General features: G+C 35.3%; 1 protein-coding gene across 4 annotated transcripts in view; it reads left to right on the forward strand.

Annotated features, from left to right (window-relative positions):
• Window positions 1-17500, forward strand: part of tnk2b (tyrosine kinase, non-receptor, 2b) — a 166924-nt gene that overhangs the window by 115309 nt on the left and 34115 nt on the right. For all 4 annotated transcript variants that reach the window (XM_062070215.1, XM_062070213.1, XM_062070216.1 and 1 more), the window contains 6 exons: window positions 691-810; window positions 3645-3771; window positions 5631-5777; window positions 6143-6237; window positions 15022-15216; window positions 15415-15506. In XM_062070215.1, the coding sequence (XP_061926199.1) occupies window positions 691-810; window positions 3645-3771; window positions 5631-5777; window positions 6143-6237; window positions 15022-15216; window positions 15415-15506 (776 nt within the window). The remainder of the gene's footprint in view (window positions 1-690; window positions 811-3644; window positions 3772-5630; window positions 5778-6142; window positions 6238-15021; window positions 15217-15414; window positions 15507-17500) is intronic.

The following is a 17500-nucleotide window of genomic DNA, read 5'->3' on the forward strand; positions in this document are numbered from 1 at the left end:
CGTTGGCTATTGTCTTTGTAAGTTTTCTCACGTGCTTTGTACATTTCTATCTACATACTGTAAAGCTGGGATTGAGTCACAGTCGGGGTTGCTCTATTTTATTCTAATCAAATGATTATTTTGTGATTTTTGGGAAAAAACATTTTAAAAATACATTTCTAAAAAGACGCCAAGCATTGCTATCCACTGACGTTCATTTTTAATATCATGACGGGGGAGTTAATTGTAAGCCTTGTAAAAAAAAAAAATGGGTGTGGTCATTTAAATAAATTAGTGCTGACAAACAGTAATAAAAAAAAATAAAATCAAATTAATTGCTTTAATTTGGATTAATCATGATTAATCACAGGTTTTTACTCATTTGTATAATTTAAATTAAACTATAGACCCCAATATTTTGAAAAAAATATTTTTTTACCGTCAGAATGTCACATGAACATTTTTTCAAGTTTAAATTGAAAGCACATCATTTAATTGTTCAAAAATTGACCTTTTTTAAACAAAGCAGTGTTGATCGAAAGAAAAAAACAACATGTTTTATTATTATGTCAGGTTTTGTTTTGAGGTATATTTTGGTTTGAAAACCTAATATAAAAATGAATAAAAAATATTGACAACCAAAAACATTGTTATTGCACAGTTGTTTCTAATGTACAGATATGGGATGGAACATGTGTCTTGTCTTTTTAGGAACATTCTGCTGGCATCAGCTCACCGAGTGAAGATTGGTGACTTCGGCCTGATGAGGGCGCTGCCGAACAATCATGAGCACTACGTCATGCAGGAGCACCGGAAGGTTCCCTTTGCATGGTGAGGCTCATTAAATACACTCTCGTTTTGTGATGATAATCAGAGGTGTTGAAGTAAAGAGGAAAGTAGGGATGTGGTACCGGGGCCCCAAGCCCTGGGCTTTTCTAAAGTTAAATTGTTTTTTTCCCCCAGTCATTTATACATGCAAATTATAATAAAAGACGCCATAAATGTTAAATAAATAAAACAATTTGCTGTGAAAGTTTAATGATACGGTTGCTTGAATGAAATGAATAATGTCTAAGACTACCTACACCTACACCTCCATCAAAAATGCAAAATGGTTCGTTCCACCTGGATATCTGTAAACCTAGCATGTAACACTTCACTCAACACAGATGTCGTAACACCATCAAAGCTCATTAACACACAGCACCAACGTTTTTGAACATAAAAAGAAAAGTAAAAATACAATAAATATAATTATTTGTGGCAGCATAGAAGAACGGTAGGTGTTAGTTTCCCTTCTGCTCATAGCCCATAACTGTAGTGTGTTCAAGGACCCTCTATTAATGTTAAAAACAGAGGTGTCACTGGGTTTTAAAGACAGGAGGAGGCTTAACACTCACTATAGGGACTAAGAATAATTCAACTATAATACAAATTATTACGAATTATATGTGTATCTGCTAATTTTTACACTCTGATGTGAAAGAAAACTTGACGGATGTATCATCATATTAAAGCGAGTAATGACTGGTTCCATGATTATTTAAATCAGGGGTCCCCAAACTACCGCATCCGGCCCGCTAGCATCCAAAATTCAGCCCGCGGGAAGTCCCAAATAAAAAAAATAAAAAATAAAAATAAATTTAAAAAAAATAAATAAAAAAATATATTAAAAAAAAATATATATATATATATATATATATATATATATATATATATATATATATATATATATATATATATATATATTTAAAAAAACAAAACATATATATATATATATATATATATGTTTTTTTCCCCGTATTTATTAGTTTTTTTTTAAACTTGGAACTTCCCACGGGCCGGATATATATATATATATATATATATATATATATATATATATATATATATATATATATATATATATATATATATATATATATATATATATATATATATATATATATATATATATATATATATATATATATATATATATATATATATATATATATATATATATATATATATATATATATATATATATATATATATATATATATATATATATATATATATATATATATATATATATATATATATATATATATATATATATATGTATATGTATATATATATATACATATATGTATATATATATATATATATATATGTATATGTATATATATATATATATATATGTATATATATGTATATATATATATATATATATATATATATATATATATATATATATATGTATATATATATATTAAAAAACACACATATATATATATATATATATATATATATATATATATATATATATATATATATATATATATATATATATATATATATATATATATATATCCGTGGGAAGTTCCAAGTTTTAAAAAAAAAAAAATAAATACGAAAAAAAAAAACATATATATATATATATATGTATATATATATATGCATATATATGTTTATAAAAAAAAAAAAAAAATATATATATATATATATATATATATATATATATATTAAAAAAACCAACATATATATATATATATATATATATATATATATATATATATATATATATATATATATATATATATATATATATATATATATATATATATATATATATATATATAACAGCCAGGCCCCCGGCCCAATTTTTTTAACCCAATGCAACCCCTGAGTCAAAAAGTTTGAGGACCCCTGATCTAAATGTATTTTCTGGCCACTTAATATTGAATTTGTTGGCAATTTTCTGGAGGAAAAAAACCCCCAATTTTTTTATTTAAAAACAAAGCATCATTATTTGGGCGCTGTTATCTGAATACAGCTGGGATAGGCTCCAGCGCTCCTGCGACCCCGAGAGGGACAAGCGGTAGAAAATGGATGGATGGATGGATCTACATATCTAGTCTGAATTTGTTAATTCCATATTTTAAATAAAAAACCTAAAGAAGGTTTTTACATGTGTTTTAAAACATTCATGCAATAATTAGTTTTTAGTGCATGTAAACAAAACAAGTGTGCGTATGTGGCAGCGACGTTGGATTAAGATGGGATAAGGGGCCCCTTCAGGAGGGTTATTTATGGGAGCCCACACTCATGATAATAATGATTAGTGTTGTCCCGATACCAATATTTTAGTACCGGTACCAAAATTATTTCGATACTTTTCGGTACTTTTCTAAATAAAGGGGACCACAAAAAAAGGCATTATTGGCTTTATTTGAACAAAAAATCATATGTTTCTTATTGCAAGTTAGTCCTTAAATAAAATAGTGAAAATACAAGACAACTTGTCTTTTATTAGTAAATAAACAAACAAAGGCTCCTAATTTAGTCTGCTGACATATGCAGTAACATATTGTGTCATTTATCATTCTATTATTTTGTCATAATTATTAAGGACAAGCGGTAGAAAATGACTTATTAATCTACTTGTTCATTTACTGTTAATATCTGCTTATAACATGTGCTATCTACACTTCTGTTAAAATGTAATAATCACTTTAATGAATACTACGCTACTGTATGTCAATGTCCGCCATTATGGCGGTACTTGGAGAGACAAGTGTTATCTAAGGTGGTCCTTGGTGAAAAAAGTTTGAGAACCACTTGAGTAGTGGATCTTTTTGTGTGTGCAAGCGCACTAATTTGCTGTCTTTATGCCGACGCAGGTGCGCCCCGGAGAGTCTGAAGACCAGAACGTTCTCTCATGCCACCGACACCTGGATGTTTGGGGTGACTCTTTGGGAGATGTTCACACATGGCCAAGAGCCCTGGGTGGGCCTTAACGGCAGCCAGGTAAGACTCATACACTAAATTGCCAAAAGTATTTGGCCACCCATGCAAATGATCAGATTCAGGTGTCCTAATCACTTGGCCCGGCCACAGGTGTAGAAAATCGAGCACTTAGGCATGGAGACTGTTTCTACAAACATTTGTGAAAGAATGGGCCGCTTTCAGTGATTTCCAGCATGGAACTGTCATAGGATGCCACCTGTGCAACAAATCCAGTCGTGAAATTTCCTCGCTCCTAAATATTCCAAAGTCAACTTTATTATAAGAAAAGTGAAGAGTTTGGGAACAACAGCAACTCAGCCACCAAGTGGTAGGCCACGTGAACTGACAGAGAAGGGTCGGCGGATGCTGAAGCGCATAGTGCAAAGAAGTTTAATAATAATAATAATAGATTTTATTTGTAAAAAAGCACTTTACATTGAGTAAACAACCTCAAAGTGCTACAGTGTATTAAAAAAATAAAAATAAAAATATAAATAATGAATAAAAATAAAAACTGGAACAGCCAAATAGCTAGAACTAGTATGCATATATCTAAAACAAAAAAAAAGGGTTTTTAAAAAGAAGCCTTTTTTAAAAGCATCCACAGTCTGTGGTGCCCTCAGGTGGTCAGGGAGAGCGGAGTGAAAAGCCCGGTCTCCCATTGTTAGTAGCTTTGTCCTCGGAGGTTGGAGGAGGTCAGCCTGTCCGGAGCGGAGAAGTTTCTGCACAGTCAGTTGCTACAGAGCTCCAAACTTCATGTGACCTTCCAATTAGCCCACGTACAGTACGCAGAGAGCTTCATGTAATGGGTTTCCACGGCCGGGCAGCTGCATCTAAGCCATACATCACCAAGTCCAATGCAAAGCGTGGGATGTAGTGGTGTAAAGCTCGTCACCTCTGGACTCTAGAGCAGTGGAGACGCCTTCTCTGGGGTGATGAATCACTTTTGGCAATCTGATGGACCAGTCTGGGTTTGGAGGTTGCCGAGTGTGAAATTTGGTGGAGGAGGAATTATAGTGTGGGGTTGTCTTTCAGGAATTGGGCTCGGCCCCTTAGTTCCAGTGAAAGGAACTTTTGGGGGGGGGGGGGGGGGGGTGGCCTGCGGACCTGCAGCGAAGCGGGGTGTGCCGGGACCGGTTTCGAGATTAGCGACAGGTGCGTAGATGGCACACCCGGGCTGGCTTATCTAATCACCGGTCGCTCTGTTAAAGAGCAGCAGCCGGGAAGGAGAGGTGTCGTCGATGGCGTAGAGAAAACCCGAGCACGAACGAGACACAAATGACTGAAAACGAACACAAAAAAACATTTATTGCAAAATAAATCATTGTTCAGAAAGATGAACGAGGCGGTCATGTCCGTAATTGGTGGTCTGAAGAACCCGGAAGAGCAAGTCTTCCACAGGAACTTTGAATGCTCCAGGATACCAAAACATTTTGGACAATTCCATGCTCCCCAACCTTGTGGGAACAGTTTGGAGCGAGCCCCTTCCTCTTCGCACAAAGCAAGGTCCATAAAGACATGGATGACAAGAGTCTTGACTGGCCTGCACAGAGTCCTGACCTGAACCCGATAGAACACCTTTTGGATGAATTAGAACGGAGACTGAGAGCCAGTCCTTCACCAATGCGCTTTTGGAATAATGGTGGAAAATTCCTATAAATACACTCCGCAACCTTGTGGACAGCCATTCCCAGAAGACTTGAAGCTGTAATAGCTGCAAAAGGTAGACCGACATCATATTGAACCCTATGGGTTAGGAATGGGATGGCACTTCAAGTTCATATGTGAGTCAAGGCAGGTGGCCAAATACTTTTGGCAATATAGTGTATGCACATAAGTCAGACAATTAAAAATGTTTAGGTTTTGTTTTTGTATTCCAGATCCTGCATAAGATCGATAAAGAAGGTGAGCGCCTCCCGAAGCCCGAGGACTGTCCACAGGATGTGTTCAATGTCATGTTGCAGTGCTGGGCACAGAAGCCAGATGACAGACCTTCCTTTGTGGCCCTTCGAGAGTTCCTGCTGGAGGTGAGGCAGCTCCTGTGCTGGGATTTTATTTTTTAGTTTCGTTTAGAATAAATACATTGAGCACTTTTCATTTCAATGCAGGGGAAAATAGCATAAAATGACCTACAGTGACATCTAGTGGACATTGTTCAAACAACTCTTAAATATTTACAACATTGACAGAAAGACCTTGCTAATAACACTTACGCATTGTTTCTGAATATATGATATGTTTATAATATATAATATAATATATATATATATATATAGCTCTGATGAATGTATATATTACCTAAAAAAACTTGGTTTTGTTTAGTAAAATACTACCCGAACATTTAATTAAGTCCCGAGCCTCCACGTGTAACGATGTCATGTGTGTGTTGCAGACCATGCCGACAGACATGTGTGCGCTGCAAAACTTTGACGATCAGGACAAGCTACTGATCCAGCTTGATGATGTCATCACAATCATTGAGGGCAGGTGAGAGTTTAATACATGCGAAGACTTTACTCTGCATGGGTTTGCAAACACAAACATTTGTTTTTTTACTCAATATGACAGTATAACTGTCATACTAAATATGGCAGTTTTTAACTCCAAAACCATCCATCCACCCATCCATCCATCTTCTTCCGCTTATCCGAGGTCGGGTCGCGGGGGCAGCAGCCTAAGCAGGGAAGCCCAGACTTTCCTCTCCCCAGCCACTTCGTCCAGCTCTTCCCGAGGGATCCCGAGGCGTTCCCAGTCTACCCAACGTGTCCTGGGTCTTCCCCGTGGCCTCCTACTGGTCGTACGTGCCCTAAACACCTCCCTAGGGAGGCGTTCGGGTGGCATCCTGACCAGATGCCCGAACCACCTCATCTGGCTCCTCTCGATGTGGAGGAGCAGCGGCTTTACGTTGAGCTCCCCCCGGATGGCAGAGCTTCTCACCCTATCTCTAAGGGAGAGCCCCACCACCCGGCGAAGGAAACTCATTTCGGCCGCGTGTACCCGTGATCTTGTCCTTTCGGTCATAACCCAAAGCTCATGACCATAGGTGAGGATGGGAACGTAGATCGACCGGTAAATTGAGAGCTTTGCCTTCCGGTTCAGCTCCTTCTTCACCACAACGGATCGATACAGCGTCCGCATTACGGAAGACGCCGCACCGATCCGCCTGTCGATTACACAATCCACTCTTCCCTCACTCGTGAACAAGACTCCGAGGTACTTGAACTCCTCCACTTGGGGCAGGGTCTCCTCCGCAACCCGGAGATGGCACTCCACTCTTTTCCGGGCGAGAACCATGGACTCGTACTTGGAGGTGCTGATTCTCATCCCAGTCGCTTCACACTCAGCTGCGAACCAATCCAGTGAGAATGAAGATCCTGGCCAGATGAAGAAGCCATCAGGACCACATCATCTGCAAAAAGCAGAGACCTAATCCTGCAGCCACCAAACCAGATCCCCTCAACACCTTGACTGCGCCTAGAAATTCTGTCCATAAAAGTTATGAACAGAATCTGTGACAAAGGGCAGCCTTGGCGGAGTCCAACCCTCACTGGAAACGTGTCCGACTTACTGCCGGCAATGCGGACCAAGCTCTGACACTGATCGTACAAGGAGCGGACCGCCACAATCAGACAGTCCGATACCCCATACTCTCTGAGCTCTCCCCACAGGACTTCCCGAGGGACACGGTCGAATGCCTTCTCCAAGTCCACAAAGCACATGTAGACTGGTTGGGCAAACTAGTTGGGTCCACAGTTCCACGACCAGGACGAAAACCACACTGTTCCTCCTGAATCCGAGGTTCGACTATCCGGCGTAGCCTCCTCTCCAGTACACCTGAATAGACCTTACCGGGAAGGCTGAGGAGTGTGATCCCACGATAGTTGGAACACACCCTCCAGTTCCCCTTCTTAAAGAGAGGAACTACCACCCCGGTCTGCCAATCCAGAGGTACTGGCCCCGATGTCCACGCGATGCTGCAGAGTCTTGTCAACCAAGACAGCCCCGCCGCATCCAGAGCCTTAAGGAACTCCGGGCGGATCTCATCCGAGGAGCTTTTTAACTACCTCAGCAACCTCAGCCCCAGAAATAGGAGAGCCCACCACAGATTCCTCAGGCACTGCTTCCTCATAGGAAGACGTGTTGGTGGGATTGAGGAGGTCTTCGAAGTATTCCCTCCACCGATCCACAACATCCGCAGTCGAGGTCAGCAGAACACCATCCCCACCGTACACGGTGTTGACAGTGCACTGCTTCCCCTTCCTGAGGCGGCGGATGGTGGCCCAGAATCGCTTCGAAGCCGTCCGGAAGTCGTTTTCCATGGCTTCCCCGAACTCCTCCCATGTCCGAGTTTTTGCCTCCGCGACCGCTAAAGCCGCACACTGCTTGGCCTGTCGGTACCTGTCTGCTGCCTCCGGAGTCCTATGAGCCAAAAGAACCCGATAGGCATCCCTCACTGCCGGTGTCCACCAATGGGTTGTAGGATTACCGCCCCGACAGGCACCAACTACCTTGCGGCCACAGCTCCAATCAGCCGCCTCGACAATAGAGGTGCGGAACATGGTCCATTCAGACTCAATGTCCAGCACCTCCCTCGTGACATGTTCAAAGTTCTTCCGGAGGTGGGAATTGAAACTCTCTCCGACAGGAGACTCTACCAGACGTTCCCAGCAAACCCTCACAATGCGTTTGGGCCTGCCAGGTCTGTCCGGCATCCTCCCCCACTATCGCAGCCAACTCACCACCAGGTGGTGATCGGTAGAAAGATCCGCCCGTTTCGTCACCCGAGTGTCCAAAACATGAGGCCGCAAATCCGACGACACAACTACAAAGTCGATCATGGAACTGCGGCCTAGGGTGTCCTGGTGCCAAGTGCACATATGGACACCCTTATGTTTGAACATGGTGTTCGTTATGGACAATCTGTGACGGGCACAAAAGTCCAATAACAAAACACCACTCGGGTTCAGAACCGGGTGGCCATTCTTCCCAATCACGCCTCTCCAGGTTTCACTGGCGTTGCCAACATGAGCGTTGAAGTCCCCCAGTAGGACGAGGGAATCACCCGGGGGAGCACTTTCCAGTAACTTAACTCCAAAACCAAACATGCAATATGTCTAATAATGCCTGTATTAATGTCTCTTTGTGAGTTTTACTAGAAACATGTGCTTTTGTAAGGTTTGCAAACACAAAAATTATTTTTTTTACTCAATATGACTATATTGAATATATTTAGTATGACAATATAACTGTCATACTAAATATGACAGTTATTCAAACATAACTCCAAAACCAAACATGCAAAATGTCTAATAATGCCTGTATTAATGTATCTTTTACTAGAAACATGTGCTTTTGCAAGGTTTGCAAACACAAAAATCAGTTGTTTTACTCAATATGACAGTTATACTGTCAGACTATAAATATGACAGTTATTCAAACATAAATCCAAAACCAAACATGCAATATGTCTAATAATGCCTGTTTTAATGTATATTTGTGACTTTTACCCAAAACATGTGCTTTCGTAAGGTTTGCAAACACAAAAAATGTTTTTTTTTTACTCAATATGACAGTATAATCATACTAAATATGACCGTTATTCAAACATAACTCCAAAACAAAACATACAATATGTCTAATAATGCCTGTATTAATGTATCTTTGTGTGTTTTACTAGAAACATGTGCTTTTGCAAGGTTTGCAAACACAGAAATTTGTTTTTTTACTCAATATGACAGTATAATCATACTAAATATGACAGTTATTTAAACATAACTCAAAAACCAAAAATGCAATATGTCTAATAATGCCTGTATTAATGTATATTTGGGAATTTTACTAGAAACATGTGCTTTTGTAAGGTTTGCAAATACAAAAATGTGTTTTTTACTCAATATGACAGTAATATTCTTAGAATCCTGAGATAACGCAAAAAAAGCCATAAAACGTTTATTCAAACGTAACTCCTAAACCAAACATGCAAAATGTCTAATAATGCCGGTATTAATGTATATTTGTGAATTTTACTCGGAACATGTGCTTTTGTAAGGTTTGCAAACACAAAAAAATAGTTTTTTTTTACTCAATATGACAGTATAACTGTCATACTAAATATGGCAGTTATTCAAACATAACTCCAAAACAAAACATGCAAAATGTCTAATAATGCCTGTATTAATGTATCTTTTACTAGAAACATGTGCTTTTGCAAGGTTTGCAAACACAAAAATTAGTTTTTTTACTCAATATGACAGTATTACTTTCATACTAAATATGTCAGTTTTTAACTCCAAAACCAAACATGCAATATATCTAATAATGCCGGTATTAATGTATATTTGTGAATTTTACTAGAAACATGTGCTTTTGCAAGGTTTGCAAACACAAAAATTAGTTTTTTTACTCAATATGACAGTATTACTTTCATACTAAATATGTCAGTTTTTAACTCCAAAACCAAACATGCAATATATCTAATAATGCCGGTATTAATGTATATTTGTGAATTTTACTCGGAACATGTGCTTTTGTAAGGTTTGCAAACACAAAAATTATTTTTTTTACTCAATATGACTATATTGAATATATTTAGTATGACAATATAACTGTCATTCTAAATATGACAGTTATTCAAACATAACTCCAAAACCAAACATGCAAAATGTCTAATAATGCCTGTATTAATGTATCTTTTACTAGAAACATGTGCTTTTGCAAGGTTTGCAAACACAAAAATTTGTTGTTTTACTCAATATGACAGTTATACTGTCAGACTATAAATATGACAGTTATTCAAACATAAATCCAAAACCAAACATGCAATATGTCTAATAATGCCTGTTTTAATGTATATTTGTGACTTTTACCCAAAACATGTGCTTTCGTAAGGTTTGCAAACACAAAAAATGTTGTTTTTTTTAACTCAATATGACAGTATAATCATACTAAATATGACAGATATTCAAACATAACTCCAAAACAAAACATACAATATGTCTAATAATGCCTGTATTAATGTATCTTTGTGTGTTTTACTAGAAACATGTGCTTTTGCAAGGTTTGCAAACACAGAAATTTGTTTTTTTACTCAATATGACAGTATAATCATACTAAATATGACAGTTATTTAAACATAACTCAAAAACCAAAAATGCAATATGTCTAATAATGCCTGTATTAATGTATATTTGGGAATTTTACTAGAAACATGTGCTTTTGTAAGGTTTGCAAATACAAAAATGTGTTTTTTACTCAAAATGACAGTAATATTCTTAGAATCCTGAGATAACGCAAAAAAAGCCATAAAACGTTTATTCAAACGTAACTCCTAAACCAAACATGCAAAATGTCTAATAATGCCGGTATTAATGTATATATGTGAATTTTACTCGGAACATGTGCTTTTGTAAGGTTTGCAAACACAAAAAAATAGTTTTTTTTTACTCAATATGACAGTATAACTGTCATACTAAATATGGCAGTTATTCAAACAACTCCAAAACAAAACATGCAAAATGTCTAATAATGCCTGTATTAATGTATCTTTTACTAGAAACATGTGCTTTTGTAAGGTTTGCAAACACAAAAAAATAGTTTTTTTTACTCAATATGACAGTTATACTGTCAGACTATAAATATGACAGTTATTCAAACATAAATCCAAAACCAAACATGCAATATGTCTAATAATGCCTGTTTTAATGTATATTTGTGACTTTTACCCAAAACATGTGCTTTCGTAAGGTTTGAAAACACAAAAAATGTTTTTTTTTACTCAATATGACAGTATAATCATACTAAATATGACAGTTATTCAAACATAACTCCAAAACAAAACATACAATATGTCTAATAATGCCTGTATTAATGTATCTTTGTGTGTTTTACTAGAAACATGTGCTTTTGTAAGGTTTGCAAACACAGAAATTCGTTTTTTTACTCAATATGACAGTATAATCATACTAAATATGACAGTTATTTAAACATAACTCAAAAACCAAAAATGCAATATGTCTAATAATGCCTGTATTCATGTATATTTGGGAATTTTACTAGAAACATGTGCTTTTGTAAGGTTTGCAAATACAAAAATGTGTTTTTTACTCAATATGACAGTAATATTCTTAGAATCCTGAGATAACGCAAAAAAAGCCATAAAACGTTTATTCAAACGTAACTCCTAAACCAAACATGCAAAATGTCTAATAATGCCGGTATTAATGTATATTTGTGAATTTTACTCGGAACATGTGCTTTTGTAAGGTTTGCAAACACAAAAAAATAGTTTTTTTTTACTCAATATGACAGTATAACTGTCATACTAAATATGGCAGTTATTCAAACAACTCCAAAACAAAACATGCAAAATGTCTAATAATGCCTGTATTAATGTATCTTTTACTAGAAACATGTGCTTTTGCAAGGTTTGCAAACACAAAAATTTGTTTTTTTACTCAATATGACAGTATTACTTTCATACTAAATATGTCAGTTTTTAACTCCAAAACCAAACATGCAATATATCTAATAATGCCGGTATTAATGTATATTTGTGAATTTTACTCGGAACATGTGCTTTTGTAAGGTTTGCAAACACAAAAAAAATTTTTTTCTCAATATGACAGTATAATCATACTAAATATGACAGTTATTCAAACATAACTCCAAAACAAAACATGCAATATGTCTAATAATGCCTGTATTAATGTATATTTGTGAATTTTACCCGAAACATGTGCTTTTGTAAGGTTTGCAAATACAGAAATGAGTTTTTTACTCAATATGACAGTATAACTGTCACACTAATATGGCAGTTATTCAAACATAACTCCAAAACCAAACATGCAAAATGTCTAATAATGCCGGTATTAATGTATATTTGTGAATTTTACCCGAAACATGTGCTTTCGTAAGGTTTGCAAACACAAAAAATAGTTTGTTTTACTCAATATGACAGTATAATCATACTAAATATGACAGTTATTCAAACATAACTCCAAAACAAAACATGCAATATGTCTAATAATGCCTGTATTAATGTATATTTGTGAATTTTACCCGAAACATGTGCTTTTGTAAGGTTTGCAAATACAGAAATGAGTTTTTTACTCAATATGACAGTATAACTGTCACACTAATATGGCAGTTATTCAAACATAACTCCAAAACCAAACATGCAAAATGTCTAATAATGCCGGTATTAATGTATATTTGTGAATTTTACCCGAAACATGTGCTTTCGTAAGGTTTGCAAACACAAAAAATAGTTTGTTTTACTCAATATGACAGTATAATCATACTAAATATGACAGTTATTCAAACATAACTCCAAAACAAAACATGCAATATGTCTAATAATGCCTGTATTAATGTATATTTGTGAATTTTACCCGAAACATGTGCTTTTGTAAGGTTTGCAAATAGAGAAATGAGTTTTTTACTCAATATGACAGTATAACTGTCACACTAATATGGCAGTTATTCAAACATAACTCCAAAACCAAACATGCAAAATGTCTAAGAATGCCTGTATTAATGTATATTTGTGAATTTTACTCAAAACATATGCTTTTGTAAGGATTGTAAACACAAAAATTTGTTTTTTTTAAACTAATTTTGACAGTATAACTACTAAATATAACAGTTATTCAAACATAACTCCAAAACCAAACATGCAAAATGTCTAATAATGCCTGTATTAATGTATCTTTTACTAGAAACATGTGCTTTTGCAAGGTTTGCAAACACAAAAATTAGTTTTTTTACTCAATATGACAGTATTACTTTCATACTAAATATGTCAGCTTTTAACTCCAAAACCAAACATGCAATATATCTAATAATGCCGGTATTAATGTATATTTGTGAATTTTACTCGGAACATGTGCTTTTGTAAGGTTTGCAAACACAAACAAATATTTTTTCTCAATATGACAGTATAATCATACTGAATATGACAGTTATTCAAACATAACTCCAAAACAAAACATGCAATATGTCTAATAATGCCTGTATTAATGTATATTTGTGAATTTTACCCGAAACATGTGCTTTTGTAAGGTTTGCAAATACAGAAATGAGTTTTTTACTCAATATGACAGTATAACTGTCACACTAATATGGCAGTTATTCAAACATAAATCCAAAACCAAACATGCAAAATGTCTAATAATGCCGGTATTAATGTATATTTGTGAATTTTACCCGAAACATGTGCTTTCGTAAGGTTTGCAAACACAAAAAATAGTTTGTTTTACTCAATATGACAGTATAATCATACTAAATATGACAGTTATTCAAACATAACTCCAAAACAAAACATGCAATATGTCTAATAATGCCTGTATTAATGTATATTTGTGAATTTTACCCGGAACATGTGCTTTTGTAAGGTTTGCAAATACAGAAATGAGTTTTTTACTCAATATGACAGTATAACTGTCACACTGATATGGCAGTTATTCAAACATAACTCCAAAACCAAACATGCAAAATGTCTAAGAATGCCTGTATTAATGTATATTTGTGAATTTTACTCAAAACATATGCTTTTGTAAGGATTGTAAACACAAAAATGTGTTTTTTTTAAACTAATTTTGACAGTATAACTACTAAATATGACAGTTATTCAAACATAACTCCAAAACCAAACATGCAATATGTCTAATAATGCCTGTATTAATGTATCTTTTACTAGAAACATGTGCTTTTGCAAGGTTTGCAAACACAAAAATTAGTTTTTTTACTCAATATGACAGTATTACTTTCATACTAAATAAGTCAGTTTTTAACTCCAAAACCAAACATGCAATATATCTAATAATGCCGGTATTAATGTATATTTGTGAATTTTACTCGGAACATGTGCTTTTGTAAGGATTGCAAACACATGCAATATGTCTAATAATGCCTGTATTCATGTATCTTTGGGAGTTTTACTAGAAACATATGCTGTTGTAAGGTTTGCAAATACAAAAATGTGTTTTTTACTCAATATGACAGTAAAGTTCTTAGAATCCTGAGATAGTGCAAAAAAAGCAATACGAAATGTATTCAAACATAACTCCGAAACCAAACATGCAATTTATCTAATAATACCTGAAATAATGTATCTTTGTGAGTTTTACTAGAAACATGTGTATTTATTATCCGTCATTGTACGTTGCTTACACCATCATTATGACTAACCTTTATTGTGCGACGTCCATGAACAAAGTCACAAAATTGTATGGTGAGTTGAGTTTCACTTTCAGTTTCCCGTACATATTTCAGAGCTGAGAACTACTGGTGGCGTGGTCAAAACAAACGTACCCTGAAGGTGGGACAGTTCCCCAGAAACGTGGTGACGTCAGTCGCGGGTCTGTCGGCCCATGACATCAGCCGGCCGCTCAAGAACAGCTTCATCCACACGGGCCATGGCGACGTCAACCCGCATCGCTGCTGGGGCTTCCCAGACCGGATTGATGAGTAAATACTGCTGATTGCTTGATTTTCACTTGGGTAACCGGTAGATTGAATGAGATCAATTAAAGATAAACAGATGTCTTTCTACAGACTTAGTAGTAAATGCAGTGCTAATACACACTGTGACCAGTAGATGGCAGTAGCTCAATGCAGCAGAGTAGATTAGGTTATCCTATGTTTGATACCCGTCCTCTCTTTCAGTTTGTATCTTGGGAATCCCATGGATCCTCCGGATGTTCTCGGTTTGGACCTCAGTGCAGCTCGGCCCACTTTGCTACCAGGACGAGACAAACGTGAGCAAATGAAAACACACAAAGAATGAGAATTTAATACATGTGTGGTTCAAACTTCCGACTTTCTGGGGACGGTTTGGAGGATGTCTGTTTTTCCTCTTCCGGCATGACCGGATCACAGTGAGTTTGGTGTGGCCTCAAGCAAAGAGCCCTTTGGGGTGAATTAGAACAGTCCTTGTTCTACATCAGGGGTGTCCAAACTTTTTGACGTGGGGGCCCGCATTGGGCTAACAAAGTAACTTATGAAGTAACTGTATATATATATACACCGTATTTGTCGGACTATAAGTCGCAGTTTTTTTTCATAGTTTGGCCCGGGGTGCGACTTATACTCAGGAGCGACTTATGTGTGAAATTATTAACACATTAGCGTAAAATATCAAATAATATTATTTATCTCATTCACGTAAGAGACTAGACGTATAAGATTTCATGGGATTTAGCGATTAGGAGTGACAGATTGTTTGGTAAACGTATAGCATGTTCTATATGTTATAGTTATTTGAATGACTCTTACCATAATATGTTACGTTAACATACCAGGCACGTTCTCAGTTGGTTATTTATGCCTCATATAACGTACACTTATTCAGCCTGTTGTTCACTATTCTTTATTTATTTGAAATTGCCTTTCAAATGTCTATTCTTGGTGTTGGCTTTTATCAAATACATTTCCCCAGAAAATGCGACTTATACTCCAGTGCGACTTATATATGTTTTGTTCCTTCTTTATTATGCATTTTCGGCCGGTGTGACCTACACTCCGGAGCGACTTATACTCCGAAAAATACGGTATAGATCAGGGGTCACCAACGCGGTGCCCGCGGGCACCAGGTCGCCCGTAAGGACCAGATGAGTAGCCTGCTGGCCTGTTCTAAAAATAGCTCAAATAGCAGCACTTACCAGTGAGCTGCCTCTATTTTTTAAATTGTATTTATTTACTAGCAAGCTGGTCTCGCATTGCTCGACATTTTTAATTCTAAGAGAGACAAAACTCAAATACAATTTAAAAATCCAAGAAAATATTTTAAAGACTTGGTCTTCACTTGTTTAAATAAATTCATAATTTTTTTTACTTTGCTTCTTATAACTTTCAGAAAGACAATTTTAGAGAAAAAATACAACCTTAAAAATGATTTTAGGATTTTTAAACACATATACCTTTTTACCTTTTAAATTCCTTCCTCTTCTTTCCTGACAATTTAAATCAATGTTCAAGTAAATTTATTTTTTTTATTGTAAAGAATAATAAATACATTTTAATTTAATTCTTCATTTTAGCTTCTGTTTTTTCGACGAAGAATATTTGTGAAATATTTCTTCAAACTTATTATGATTAAAATTCAAAAAAATTATTCTGGCAAATCTAGAAAATCTGTAAAATCAAATTTAAATCTTATTTCAAAGTCTTTTGAATTTCTTTTAAAAATTTTGTTGTGGAAAATCTAGAAGAAATAATGATTTGTCTTTGTTAGAAATATAGCTTGGTCCAATTTGTTATATATTCTAACAAAGTGTAGATTGGATTTCAACCTATTTAAAACATGTCATCAAAATTCTAAAATTAATCTTAATCAGGAAAAATTACTAATGATGTTCCATAAATTCTTTTTTAAATTTTTTTCAAAAAGATTCGAATTAGCTAGTTTTTCTCTTCTTTTTTTCGGTTGAATTTTGAATTTTAAAGAGTCGAAATTGAAGATAGTTAAACTATGTTTCAAAATTTAATTGTCATTTTTTTCATGTTTTCTCATCTTTTAAACTGTTCAATTAAGTGTAAATATCATTAATTATTAATAATAACATAGAGTTAAAGGTAAATTGAGCAAATTGGCTATTTCTGGCAATTTATTTAAGTGTGTATCAAACTGGTAGCCCTTCGCATTAATCAATACCCAAGAAGTAGCTCTTGGTTTCAAAAAGGTTGGTGACCCCTGGTCTACAGTATATATACATATAGCCATGACATTATGTTCTTTACAAGTGTATGTAAA

Source organism: Entelurus aequoreus, linkage group LG14 (assembly GCF_033978785.1).
Source record: "Entelurus aequoreus isolate RoL-2023_Sb linkage group LG14, RoL_Eaeq_v1.1, whole genome shotgun sequence".
Lineage (NCBI taxonomy): Eukaryota > Metazoa > Chordata > Actinopteri > Syngnathiformes > Syngnathidae > Entelurus > Entelurus aequoreus.